This window comes from Pholcus phalangioides, unplaced genomic scaffold (genome assembly GCF_987345545.1).
Source record: "Pholcus phalangioides strain wild (caught in Gottingen) unplaced genomic scaffold, Ppha-v1.0 ptg000015l_1, whole genome shotgun sequence".
Taxonomy (NCBI): domain Eukaryota; kingdom Metazoa; phylum Arthropoda; class Arachnida; order Araneae; family Pholcidae; genus Pholcus; species Pholcus phalangioides.
The window spans coordinates 42,411,970-42,426,594 of record NW_028301608.1 but is presented as its reverse complement, the minus strand read 5'-3'; the positions used below and the strand labels follow the sequence as shown (position 1 = coordinate 42,426,594).

At 34.4% G+C, this 14,625-nt stretch overlaps 1 protein-coding gene across 2 annotated transcripts in view; it reads right to left on the bottom strand.

Moving 5' to 3' along the window:
* Nucleotides 1-14,625, bottom strand: part of LOC149076046 (nephrin-like) — a 238,813-nt gene that overhangs the window by 49,430 nt on the left and 174,758 nt on the right. For both annotated transcript variants that reach the window (XM_089243569.1, XM_089243570.1), the window contains exons 3-5: nt 1,559-1,680; nt 869-926; nt 599-751 (exon numbers count right to left, since the gene is read on the bottom strand). In XM_089243569.1, coding sequence (XP_089099695.1) covers nt 599-751; nt 869-926; nt 1,559-1,680 — 333 coding nt within the window. The remainder of the gene's footprint in view (nt 1-598; nt 752-868; nt 927-1,558; nt 1,681-14,625) is intronic.

Sequence of the window (14,625 nt, the reverse complement as noted above, 5' to 3'; positions counted from 1 at the left end):
AACTTTGAATGGGCCTTTAATTTTAGGTCATTACAGTCCTTTTGTGGTTACATAGTGTATGTAGTTATATGTGTGTATTTTGTGTACTTATGTTCGTGTTTGTAAATGATTTAAAACACCTTGGTCCATCGAGAGAAATAAGCTGCTTGTGATTGGAGGCAAGAAACAACTTTCATCAGTGGGTCGAAATAATTTGCGTTGCAGAGCAAGTGCATTGTTATCAAAAAGATCACCACGTTGACCAAACTTTTTCCAAGACCTGGCAATAACGTTTGACTCCAGGTATAAAATTTTGATTTCTTGCGTAAAAATTGCAGGTACCATACAAGCCTTGAGATTTCATTTCTAAAAAATTCACGGCAGATTTTACATCTCTGTTTACAGTATTCTCTCAAAAATTAGTGTATTTCCATTGCTAATTCTGACCGAATAAAACGATTCTTACTTGATCACCACTTAATAACCTCTACTATCCCAAAACTAATCAAGTTATTATGCTTGAATTTCAAAAATGTGAATTTCCGAAATCGCGCAACTTGATATAGTGTAAGTCATTAATTCCGATAATGGTGTCATCAATATTCTTCATCATCATTACCTGGTCGTAGCTCGACGTTCTTTCTGTGCCACCTGATTCCAGCAGCTGGCTTCCCACCGGCTACGATGCATTTCAATGTCACCGTCTCGGATTCGTGTACTTCAACGATACTACCGTTCGGATGCTGAGCAATGGACACGGTTGCTGGAGGCACTAAAAATTTCAGACATAAATAAGAGAATTTAATTTTACGTTCACGTGAGATTAAGTAACGATTTATACTTAGAATGGTTAGGATTTTAAGTTGAATAAAACGAGTCACACACTTACGTAAGACAGTCAACTTGACATCAGCTCGAATTGGCTTGTTGTTCATATGTGGACCCACCTATGTTCAGAATCAGAGAAATATTCAATGAGACTAAACCCGAAAAATCATGGCAACATTCATATCAGAATTTTTCAGTGAATGAAGACAAAGGGTGTATGTTTCAAACCACGTATTCTTTGGTTAGTCATTTGTTTAGATTAGAAATAATTTTGGTGCTGGAACATATCAGCATATAAGCTAGAATAAATTTGATTAAACTTTTAACTCTTCAAGTGGCATTGACGACATATCTCGCCTCCTTAAAGCCCCCATACTTTAGCATTGGTAAGCCCAGATAATTTGTGAAATTGATTTTTTTTTTCTGAATGGAACAAACACTTCTGTCTATACCCCTTACATTGCATCTACTGAAAATCGCAAGAAAGTATGTTAAAAAAAGATATGACATTCCGTAGGGGGTGGGGTTTAGTGATTTCTGGTATGCCAACTCAAAGGGTTAATGGCTGCCAAAATATAACCGGAATATATTTGGTGTGGACATATAAAAAGAATATAAAGAATAGAATAGAATATAAAGTATAAAGAAGGTACTATAGGGACTCAATTCTTTTTGTTAAAAGCAATAAGTATTTTCGAAAAATTATTTGTGCTGAACGTAAAAATTTATACAAAAGGTGATAAACTCTTACTTGGCACTGATATTCTCCATCATCATCTAGTTTCGCACTTTCTATCCTCAAGTCGTGGACACCGTCCTCGCCACTACCCTGCATCATGTACCGGTCGAACCCGGGTATCGTTCGATCGAAACCTTTGATTAAAAAAAACAATAATAAAATTGGTACAACATGACATTACGTGATTTATTCACACTGAAATACTGTATTTTAAGATCTTAACCAACATAAAACAGATATGATCATGAAAATAGTAATAATTTCATTGCAATAAACTATACAGGACTACCACTACTATTTAACCGTACATGTCATCTCGCAGACATTCCTCTGCAGAATTTCCAACGAATTGGTGCATGCCGGAATGTGCGTGTACGTGTTGTGAACCCAACGTGAAGTTTGTTTGCGTGCAATGCTTATTATATGTAGTGCTGTCACCTGCCATAAATGTTTCTAACTATGGGTGAAGTGTAACCTCTAAGGGACTAAAAACATTGAATAATGACTTTGAATCAAACTTATCACCAATATTTAAATTAAATTTTCAAAAAAACTTCTCATTAATTGAAATACTTATTTGTTTCCCTTTCAACGTATCTATAGTAACTCATTTATCGAACCAAATATTTTCCTCTGGTGGTATGAATCTAAGTCTGAATACGATAACATCCGAGTATTCCACTGATTTAGCTTTAAAAGATTTCCTTCCATTGTAATAATAATAACAATTATAATTATACTGTGTGTGCATGGATAGGCTTTCTTCAATAAATGTTTCAGATGAAGAAATAATCTCTATAGTAACAACTGGTTTTTTTTTTATTTCGCCGTCGAGTAACGTTCATTATAACGAACCATTTCTAGCTTGTTCGGATATTTTTTGACAAATGATTTCCCCCAATTTACACTGACATCTTTAGTTATGTGAGGTAACCCCTTGGAATTCACCATTTGATGATTGTTGTAGGAAACTAAAACATTCCTGAAAGAGAAATAAACAACCTAATTCAAGCAGTGATCATTCACCAAGCATTCTAAAAATCCGCGTTTCTCTCTACGCCATTATGTACATAACATCCATGTAAGTAATTTGTACGAGGATGCACTACGAAAGTTCAAAACTGGGTTCCGGTTTGATTCCGAAATCTATTTTTGCAACTCCAATTAAGTAATTCAACGGAAATCATCGCATTTTATAGAAAGAATGATACACAAACAATGGAACTCGTACGGGGTGTTTCAGAAAGGACTCCATAAATTTGGAATAACATAACTTGGAAACACTGATAAATAGAAATGTGGAATGTGGGGCATGGGGTGAAGGTCGCAACTAGGGAAGGGCAGAGGTGCCTGATGTTCCGGGGGCTGGGTTAGGAAGGGTGCTGAGTTTACTTTTTTTCTGTTCAAAACTACGGGGAGGAGTTCGCCAAAACTGATATTGACCCCGGGTGACAGACTTTTTTTTTTGTTGACCGACTTTTCCCCAGACAGTTTTCGTTTCTAGATGTGATTGAGCAGGATTGTTGGATAGGCCTAAAATTTTAACCACATCAGTTTTTGAAAAATGCTACGATTAAAATCAAGAAATGGTGCCACAGTCTTTCTTTATATTTTAAGACTATTTTCTATGGGACTAGCTTGAAGCAATTGTTTACAGCTTTCAGCTAAGCTCTATCAGCTTGAAAACCTCATCTTTGTGGCATACGCAGTACATAAATTTCAGGAATGTCACTTCAAACCCCACTCCTCATTTTTTGTCATGTCCTCGCTAGGCGAAGTGAAAATTTCAAATCCACCGCAATGTGATGTGACCATGGTTTAGGAAGGACAATATGACCAACCATTTAACGGGCCGTGGTGCCATCTATCAATCGAAGTTGTAACCAGTACCAAAAACACCTTATCATTTGAAATTCCGGGCAAAACCGTTAAACAAACTAGTTCTTTAACCTTTTTTTTTTTTTTTTCGGTTTCCAACTCATCCAATTCAAAGCTTTCTGAAACATCCAACCTGCATATAGTATTAGTTTAATACGTGCCGCTAGATGAGGAACGGACGTACGGTTCTTCCCCGTTGATCCGATGGAGTGACGGATGGTGCCGTCCTGCTGTAGGTCCGGCGGGACCATGGGCTGCCAGGGTGTCCGTACTGGTCATTTGCGTGGGCCGGAAGTCCGGTGATGCGATGCCGGCCGGCGTTCGACCGGTTGTCTTGATGGCTGGCAGGGCTTTCCTTTTTCCAACATGGCCCAGCCGTAAGGTGACCTGCTTATATCCCACAAGGGACAGAGCGGGGACCATGTTTGGTGTTTGTGTGCATATAGTACGTTAACACTCTACTGAATTTAATTGATGTAAAAGAAATGCAATAATTAATTTTGTCAATGTTAAGGCATTAAATAAAACGATATTGATAAACTTTTAAACACATTAAAACACTATATCCATATGATTTTAGTTTTTAGGTATATTCAAAAATCCTTTTCAATGCTTTTCTTACCGAAATGTGAAGCAATATAAATAAATCATGTAAGTGATAAGCATGCTCTTCCCTGATTAAATTTTAATTATTTAATATCAGGATACATCCTTTCAAAGTCAACTTCCATGTCAGAAATATAATTCCCATGGTCATTACACACAAAATCGATTTGGTAACACTGCTAAATAATAATTTTTTCTCTCCCTCTGAAAAATCAAAAATTATATTGAGAAAAACAATCCAAAAAAGAAGAAGAGTAAAAATTTTCATTAAACTAATTCTATTTTTCCTTAACTTCCAAGTAATTAATGTTATTCACGCATATTGCCCAACATCACGCATACTGTTATTTATCTTTCAGTTCAAAAACCGTGACACAGGAAAAAAAGAACAATTTTTATTTTCCTTCCTTCTAATAATAATAACAATAATAATAAGATAATTTAAAAAAAAAATTGTGGTTTTGTCCAGGGAAAACCCTGTTTAAATACAATGCAAATCCGTGAAGTCATTTAAAGTCGTAAATAGTGAAAATTTTCCGCTCCGGCGCACGTAATATTTTAATACCTCTACCTTGACTTTCTATTACTTATCTGGAACACGCTTAACAGTTATCTCTTGTTTTCTTAATTTCTTGTTGAAAAAAATAAGACAAAATAATAATAATAATAATAATAAAATAGGAATGTGGAACTACGATTTATATTACGATGTCGTTATTTTGGATCCAAAAAAGAAGAGAAATATTTTTTTTTTGAAGAAAAACGTCTCTTTAATTTCTCTTCAATTACATTTTCTCGCTACCTCTTGAAACGTGAAAGAAAAGAGTTCCTCAGAGAGAAGCAATTAAGGATATTTTTTTGGTTTTTTTTTTTACTTCTTCTAATAATATTATTATTTTTCTCCCAAACAACTTTTACTCCTACGTGTTTAGTTCCTTTAAAAGGTGGAGCTGTCGAAGTCAATGTTTAAAAATTTACGTTTTCGTGACATTCTTAATGGGAATTGTTAGCGATTGGGATTAATGACAGTTCCCAAACATTTCATTTGGATTTACTAAACATATAAAGTAACGGATTGTAAATTTAAAAAAATACAGTAGAACTTTGTTAGTAGTAGAACTCTCCGTGAGTTTTCTTTCCAATTTAATGCTAAAATTTCTTGCTTTATTCGAATTTGTTTCGAATGTTTCGGATAATTCGAAGTTAGAGGGAAAAAAATTCATAATTTTTCTATGAACAAATTTAGTTTTGAAAAATTCTACAAGTCAGACTTTGGTTTTCTCGATCAAGTTGTAAAACAACAAATCTTTAAAAAACAAATCAAACAAATCTTCTGTTTTTGTTTTGGTAATTTAATGTCATTTTAACATTGTTCAACTGGAGTGTATCGAGACTGTGTACAACTCAATAACAATTATGCTTTTCAACCTATAGATCAAGGTGTACCATTACAAATATGATTTTTTTTAATCGTCATTTTGGAAAGTATTAGAAAGTAGAAATTGTGATACGTTAACGAAAATATATTTCCTTAGTAGCATAAGGATGATAAGCAAAATTTGGAAAACAGTTTGGTAACGGATGATCCTTCATTTGTTACCGTAAATCAGGTTTTGGCCGTAGTCAAGAAATTCTAGACTGATGCTGATTCCAAGCAGTGAAATAATGTAAGAGCTAAGATAAATTATAATTGATCTTAGTTAACTATATAATTTGCTTATTGTAATAAGTTAATTATTATAATTATATACAATTTAATTTTGGGAAACTATGATCGTGGGAACTTATGATCAGTTCCGTAATTGATCATAAAATTTTAATAATTGATAATTATTATCCTATGTGAATCTTGATAATTAAGTTGCAATAAAAAATAGATTATGGATTATTCGAACTTTTCTCCAGTGATTTTGGACTTCGAATTAACCAAGTTAGACTGAATATAGTGAATTTCTCTCTCTCTTGGATATCAAATATTTTTGTCACGAAATATTTTAATTAAAAAGTCATAAAATCGAAGTTGGAAAAAATTTATTTATGATCTAGTGTAAAAATTATGATTGGATTAGATCACGGACTGGTAACAAATCCATTTAATAGGAAATATTTTTTTGACAATACCGTTTGTAGGCCTGTTGCTCTCTGTGTTTTTAATGGTAAGATCAGCTCTAATTCTCGCCTCAAAGTTGGGAACCACAAAAAACGAACTTTAGTCGACCACCAATATGCGTGCTAGTGAAATTCGCACCCCGTACCTGGCGATGTGAGTCCGTCACTATGGCCACCACAGCCCATAGCGGCGGAGATATTTACAGATATTCGAAATAACAGTAATCTCTCACTTATATATCCTATCACTAATATGTTTCTCTCAGTAATAAGACGATTTTATACACTCCTTCTCAAAAATATAGAGCAATAATTCAATTCACATGTGCGCCTCTCTCACTTATGCGTCTTTTTTTCTAGTTCCCTTACACCGACGTATAAGTGAGATCAGTGCATAACTATTTCATTAACTGATGCACCAATCTATCCGTCGATCCTCCATGCAATGTTCTTGGGTTATATGAATCGCGAACTTCTATATCATTAAAAAAAAGTAGGGCAGGGAAAGGAAGGTATGATACATATTATTGGGTATATATTGGGTAAATGTTTATGTACTCCATGAATAGTGAATTCCTAAATAAAATGACATTTTATTTAGGACCTAATATCATGTTGCTATTATAAACAGGAGACATTTTTGAAATTCCATGGAAAAATTTCATTAAAAAATTCAATGCAAATGTTTGGAAATAAGATGAACAGGTGCAATTCTACAATTCGGGTGATTACTAAATATATTTGTCAGTGGCACATTGTACAGCATATATAGTTGTACGTAATTTCACATTTCCCACATAGCATATTTCCGCGCTTTCTACATATTTTTTTTTTGTTCTTCCATTACATATTGTTATATACCAATGGAACTCCGATTTCACGTTTCTACGTTTTCTATATGTGTTCTCTCATTGAAACATGCAAGTAAAATCAGAGTTCTACTGTAGCTATATTTTGCTGTAAAAATCACGTTATCACATGATCATGCAAACGTATCGCTATACTGATTTTAAAAAAAAATCCCAAAACAATGCATTGAAAAGCCCGAAAAAACAGACTACATCCTCTAAAAGTATCCTAGATAACTCTTGAGCTCCAATATAGTCTTCCGTGAGCTAATAGAAAAAAAAAACCGAAATAAATTCCGGTGACGTAGAAGCTACTAAATAGAACAATAAAACGAAAAAAAAAAAGTAGAACCCAACAAAAATCATAAACTTTTTTCCAGGCCATTTTTTCTCCCCAGCGTAAACAGCTTCAATTCAGAGACTCTGAAAAGAAAGAGGAAAAGACGGGCGAAAAGTCTCGAATGATTCTCAGCAGCAGCAGCAGGATGAATTTTTGTCGCTCGATTGCCGACTCCGTAGATAATAATAATAGGAAAAGAAATGAAAACAGGAAAAATGAAAAAAAAAATAAAAACAGGATAGGCTGAGCTACTCTCATAAGCAGGAAATAGAAAAAAAAGGACAAAAAAAATAAAAATATAGTTATTCGCCCTAGAGCAACTGAAGCGTTCAGCTCCCAAACTCGGCAGGATTATTGGCATCAGGAGTCATAATCCTACTCATGATGTCATGAGAAACACTGAGAAAGAATCTAAGAAGAAATGAAAAGAAAATGAAAGAAAACGAAAGAAATATCTCTCAAGGAAGAGCCGATAAACGTATCGATCCGAAAGTCATTCTTATCATTTTGAATATGAATGACGAACGGAAGATAATTGTCATTTTTGTGATTTTCGAAAGAATGAGACGAAAGTTAAATCCTATTTTTGTTTAAAATATGAGATACGACGTAAAGATCCTAAATCGAATCTAATCTCAATCGTGATCGGTTCTTTCATGAAAAAGTAAGCCGATATATGGCTAAGAATTCTAATAATAATTGTTTTCAATCGGGATGATTGTGTTCTGGATGAGAAAATGATCATGCCAGTTTAGACTTTAATTTTGCTTGAGTAAAGAATTTTTATTGATTAAAACCTACATGTCGCATTTTCATTGAATGTCTATGTATCTGAGGTGTGATTATGAACTTGATTATGACGTATGAAAATTAATTGAGGTGAATTTAAAGACTTCTTAAATCAACTGATGAAGATCGAGTGTTAGATTTTTCATTCTTGATTATTTACAAGATCATATTCGATCAAAAATCAACTACATAAATCCGTACGCCCGTGTTGTTTCCTCTATCCATTGAAAATCACCCACAAAAATAAAACTGGTATATTTCTTGGCGTGAGAGCTGCAAGTAATCAGAAAGAATCAAACGATAAAGAGGTATAACGACAATAAAAATAAAAACTGAAGCAGAATGAAATTAAGAATTAAAAAAAATCAAAAAATCAAAACAAGAATCAAGAAAAATCAAAAACAATCAAGAAAAATCAAAACAAGAATCAAGAAAAATCAAAACAAGAATCAAGAAAAATCAAAACAAGAATCAAGAAAAATCAAAACAAGAATCAAGAAAAATCAAAACAAGAATCAAGAAAAATAAAAACAAGAATCAAGAAAAATAAAAACAAGAATCAAGAAAAATAAAAACAAGAATGAAAACAAGAATCAAAATGAATGAGAAAAAGAATCACGAAGAATCAAAACAAGTATAAAAAGAATCAAAACAAGAATCAAGAAGAATCAAAACAAGAATCAAGAAGAATCAAAACAAGAATCAAGAAGAATAAAAAATAATCAAAACAAGAATCAAGAAGAATCAAAACAAGTGTCAAAAATCAAAACAAGAATAAAAAATAATCAAAACAAGAATAAAAAATAATCAAAACAAGAATCAAGAAGAATCAAAACAAGAATCAAGAAGAATAAAAAATAATCAAAACAAGAATAAAAAAGAATCAAAACAAGAATAAAAAAGAATCGAAACAAGAATAAAAAAGAATCAGAACAAGAATAAAAAAGAATCAAAACAAGAATAAAAAAGAATCAAAACAAGAATAAAAAATAATCAAAACAAGAATCAAGAAGAATCAAAACAAGTGTCAAGAATCAAAACAAGAATCAAGGAGAATCAAAACAAGTGTCAAGAATCAAAACAAGAATCAAGAAGAATCAAAACGAGTGTCAAGAACCAAAAAGAATCAAAGCAAGAATCAAAACAGGAATCAAGAAGAATCAGAAAAAAAATGCAGAAGGGTCAGAAAAAAAAACGAGAAAAATCAGAACAAGAATAAAGAAGGATCAGGACAAGAATAGAGAACGATCAGGACAAGAATAAAGAAGAATCAGGACAAGAATAAAGAAGAATCAGGACAAGAATTAAGAAGAATCAGAACAAGAATCAAGAAAAACCAAAACCATAATAAAAGAATCAATAAGAATAAAAATAAGAAGCAAAGCAAATATTTTTTTTCAAAATCCACTCAAGTGTCGCTGGTTACGCCTCCGAAAGTATGTGTTACAAAAAACGTAAGCTGCGGGGCAGATAGATCAAAAGCAGCAGCGCCGGTAGTAGTAGTACCGTTTTCAACGCGGAAAAAAATGTCTCTCTCATATGCATAGACGCTAAATGAATCTCGAGAAATAATGCATATTTAAAATTTTCCTGATTAAGTAATTCATTTAAGACAGTCTAGATTAGAAAAAAAATCAAGCAAGAGATGCAAGATCTTTCCAAACTTCAACAAATTCCTTAAACGCATCGGATTGGATACTAAAAGCCGGCTTATTTCGATACACACCCACTCCAACGAAAGCCACACATACATATACAAACCTTGAGAACTCTGGGAGGATGGTCGTAAAATTCATCCAAACGACGTAATAACAGAAGTCATAAATTTTACGTGGTAACTGATACACCGACATTCCGAAAGTGTCACACTCATAAATTGGCCATTAGAGCCTGAGAACATTAACTAATAAATCAGAAAACGGTTGAGAGCACGCCGGAGAATCTGCATAGTCTCTCTCTCTCTTTAGTCTCAATCTCAAAACCACTTCTCGGTAGAAAATGATACATTCTCTTGGAGAATTAGAGAGAGAGGTAAAAGGATATAATTACACACACACACAGGGATGGGGGGAAATACCGTCTTCGAAAAATCTATAAAATCTCTTTCTATCAAAATTTTACTCCTTAAAAGAAAATGAAGACTGATGTAGGGAGCAGTAATCGGTGACACCGTAAAGCCTTTCCGATGTCAGACACATCACTTTTTCGGGATTAACTCGAGGCGTTATCTTGTGATACGGAAGAGTGAAGTGATAAAAGTGAGAGAGAGTCTGATGGACGATTGCGGCCACACGAAACGACGATCAGATTCCATAGTATATTCTAAAGATAATACGTGCGATATGTTTACCGAAGCCTTCATCTCTTGTTTGCCGAACAACTTATATTATGACATATATTTTATAATTGAGTTTTATACTGGAGGTGTCAGAAAAATTTGCGACTAGCGATATTATTTTTCCTTGAAATTCCAATCAGCGCACGTCAATGTTGTTTATTGATCCATCTTTGTTTGAAATTACTGTTGGTATGTGTACATATAGCTGTACAAAACCGTTCTGTATTATCTTATAATACTCGTATATGGAATATTAATTATTATAAAATAATAAAGATGAAAGATAAATATTTGTGTAATGTATCCATCTAAAATTACTGCCTCAATTAGCTTTTTTTCCTAATATAAATCAAACCACTACTTTTATTCTTCATAACTTTTATTGAAGCGCTGTGCCTCCTAGTTTTAATCTCATATTAAACTATATATGTTACTGTCAAAGCACGAACTGCAGCCAATTTGCAAAATGGCAGAGAGGTTTGGCCAGACACCGATTTTCAGAAATGATTCGGGCATTATCCGGCCTATTCACGAATTGGCCGGAGAGTCCTCGCCAAAGTTCGATGATGTAAGACGATTCTGTAGGCACCTAATCCATACTTTTTATCGCCAACGTGGCTGTATATAGTAGCTGTATTGGATTAGCTCCATGTGACGAGAGAAAAGAAAACGAAATTTGAGAGAAAAATTATTTATACATAGTACAGACATATAGTTTTTACTGTCAAATTTTGAAAAACAAAATGGTTACCGCATCGCGACTGTGGTTTGATGAGTTGCCATAGTTGACGTGGACATAATTATCACGACAAATACGCCAACTTGGTGTGACCTGGTGCCATGTCTTTTGTTATAGGACTCTGGCCATGGATCTCCAGCCATTTCGCAAACTGGCTGGACAAAGCCGGAAATTCGGACATTGGCAGAGGTCAATGAACAACGAAATCGGTAACTTAACTCGGTTTTTACGATCTCGATTGTACAAATACAAATACAACGCCACAACAGGCAAATTGCCCAACGAGGTGGCTGACTTAAGAACATCATGGATCCCCGAGCCATTTTTTTTTTGGAGGCCTTACCTACTACTACTACTACTACTACACCACACCCCCTCCCCGCGCTAACACTTTTACCCTTCAATCAATTACGATAGAGTCATAATTATCATAATATAATTTATGAGTCGCGAAATAATCTAAATTTTTGATTTCAAAATCCTCAAGTAATCTTTGTTGGGAAAAAAACGGGACATTTTATGAGAACAATTGGGATGGACAGAATTACTGGACTGTCCCGTAGAATATTTCATATTATAAACCTATTTCAGGTCCACGAGTAGCAGAAATACCGCATACGTGAACTGAAATGATTGTGCACCCTGTATTAAACTACATAAGTGATTAAACAAATATTGATGTATCATCGTTTCTGAAAAATGAAAACCCGATTCGCGATACATTATCAAGAGTGTAATTGTATCTTCAGATATTAATTGTATATCTTATCTCTCCTGTATTCTCAATGTCGTGGAAAAAGGTCTTTGACCACTCGATTTGGCCCGTCTTGCCACATGTATATTCATGTACTTACTGGGTGCGTCAGCGTTGGCCAAAAGAAGAGACTGATTTTGTTGACTGGTCGTAAAGCTGGGCGTGATACGGAGAAAAAAAGTGCAATGACCTGGAATAGCCAGTACTATAATGCAACGTATTCATTCGCTTCACAGTTCGAATCTAGCATTTGCGCGTAATACGCAAAAAATAGCATGTTTTCTATTCGAAAAGTAAATGCCGCGAAAACTGGTGAAGATTTGAACGCTCGTACCTTAAGGAAGTATATCATGTAGATCAGATGTGTACAACCTCCGGCCAGCGGGCCGAATTCGACCCACAAAAGCTGTAAAAAAGTAACAACATGATCTATATCTAGGGTGACCATATCTCCTCGTTAAAAATACGGTAAATCAGGAAGAGTACGAGATATGACAAAATACTACAAAACACACTTCCAAAGCCAAGTAAAATTGCTAATTACTACCAAAGAAATTGTCAAAGGCAAGTAAAGCTGCCAATTACAAGGTGAAGCGTTGCCAATTATAGACAATCAAATTGAAGTTTTTTTTAGTTGACAACTGTTGCTAAATTGCGGTAGTTTTTTTCCAGTAAGTTATCGTTACCAGGCTCCATGACTATGTACGAGGCTAGAAAGTGTTCTTCCCCCTTATTGACAAACATTTCCGTACTTGATGTCGTAATCAATCCCGAATAATTGATGTGATTCATATACCTGTGGAGCTGCTTTTGTAAAGCCCTTCCTACAGTGAAGGCAAATGTATGATGAAACAAGTGCTTACCTTTAGTTCGTGATAAGTTTATTTTCAGTTGACTAGATTCAAATTTCTTTTCCCGACAGACTGCCGTACACACACGTATTGCATACAATAAACAAAGTATCGTAATCAAGGTCTGAATAACAAAAATACAGAATTTTAGCTTAAAGGGGTAGGGGGGGGGGAGATGCCTCGTTTTAAAATAGAATAAAAAAAAATGTAAACGATTGAACATTTTGCAAACAATTACGTGGGCAGGGAAAACAGTGTCGTGTCCCATTTTAACTAATGTCCGTCCACCGTACGTCCCATTCGATCAAATGAGATTTTTGGTCACCGTACTTGCAAACGGAACTTTTTCGGATATAGTTATCGTTCGGTTACTGTTATCAGACACCCCGAGCCCCGATGTGATCATATTAAGCGGAGTGGACTGTATTCAAGAAAACGCTCAGTTTTTAAATCGATAAATTTTAAAGTCAATTAAACTGCTCACAAAAGAAAATCAACTATCTTAGACAGAAATGGATTCCAAGAAGATGAAACATTTCGACGAATTACTTTGTCATTCATTCAACCACGAGAACGTTTTTTCTTCTTATTCTCTGTACATTTCAATGTAATGATTCTTTCACGTACAAACTTAAAGAAAGAAAAAATCGATTGGCGTAAATAAAAAAGAAGACAGAAAAGAGTAACGAAAGGGAAAAACTCACTGTACGCGGAAAATCTGCAATAGTGCTCAATAGAAGGTCGTATATACACACATACACATAGGGTGTATAACAAACTCTGGAAAAGTTCTAGTAAAGATCCTAAAAGATAAACTGTATGAAAAGCAATAAAAAAAAAAAGAATCGGTTGAGTAAGGGATGCTGTGAAAAAAAAATAAATAAAAAAATGAATAAAGAAATAAAATGAAAAAAACTCTAGAAATCCAAAGATACAGAGAAAGAGTCAATGTTGACACACACACACACACAGCAACCATCAAACGAATCGAAGCTTTCGTGCCATCAGTATAGTGTTATCTCTTTTTTTTTTTTACCCCGGGTATTTTTTTGTTTTATTTCAATACCCATACGTGTATGTGCACTTTTTTTTTTTTTCCTTCTCTTCGCTATTTAACTTCGATCCTTGCAATTTATCTCTCTCTTTGACAAATATGTATGCAGTCATCCACGCTTCAGATACCGTAATTCGAATAAAACAATAACTTTTACGATGCATACCGTTTATTTCCTTTTAAAGAAGGGAATTGATTCGAATCAAATAGGATTTTTGTTGAAATTTATGCATTGGTTTTAAATTGTATCGAGCTTTTCGATTCAAAATCGATTTTTTTTTCTCTCTCTCTCTCTCCATAATTACGTAAATTGCAGATGTATGCGACTACTATAGGCTTGGTATTAAAATTGTTATTTATCGATTACCTATACACGGTGTAACTAAACCGGTGGTCAGAACTCTAAGGGTTTATTAGAACTCGCCAAAACAGAAAACTTTCACAATACAATGTGGGGTCGGAAAGCAAGCGGCGAGAGGGTGCCTGCGAGGTGAAAATGTAAAACACAGTAAAAATGAATGATGGATAATCTTTATTATGGAAAAATTTATAAGTGCTCAAATGAGCAACCACAATTGTTAACGAGTCAGAAAACTTTCCTGACACAGGGATGCAACAAAAAACGGTGACTTGACTGCAGCAAATGATTGCTACCGCGGGGAGTCCCCCATCGAGGGGTTAGCACACCAACCTCTCGATGAATATAAAAAACAAGCCTGCCGTTCGGAATCGGCAATAAATTGTAGGACCCGGTCTAATTAGCCCTCGTGTGC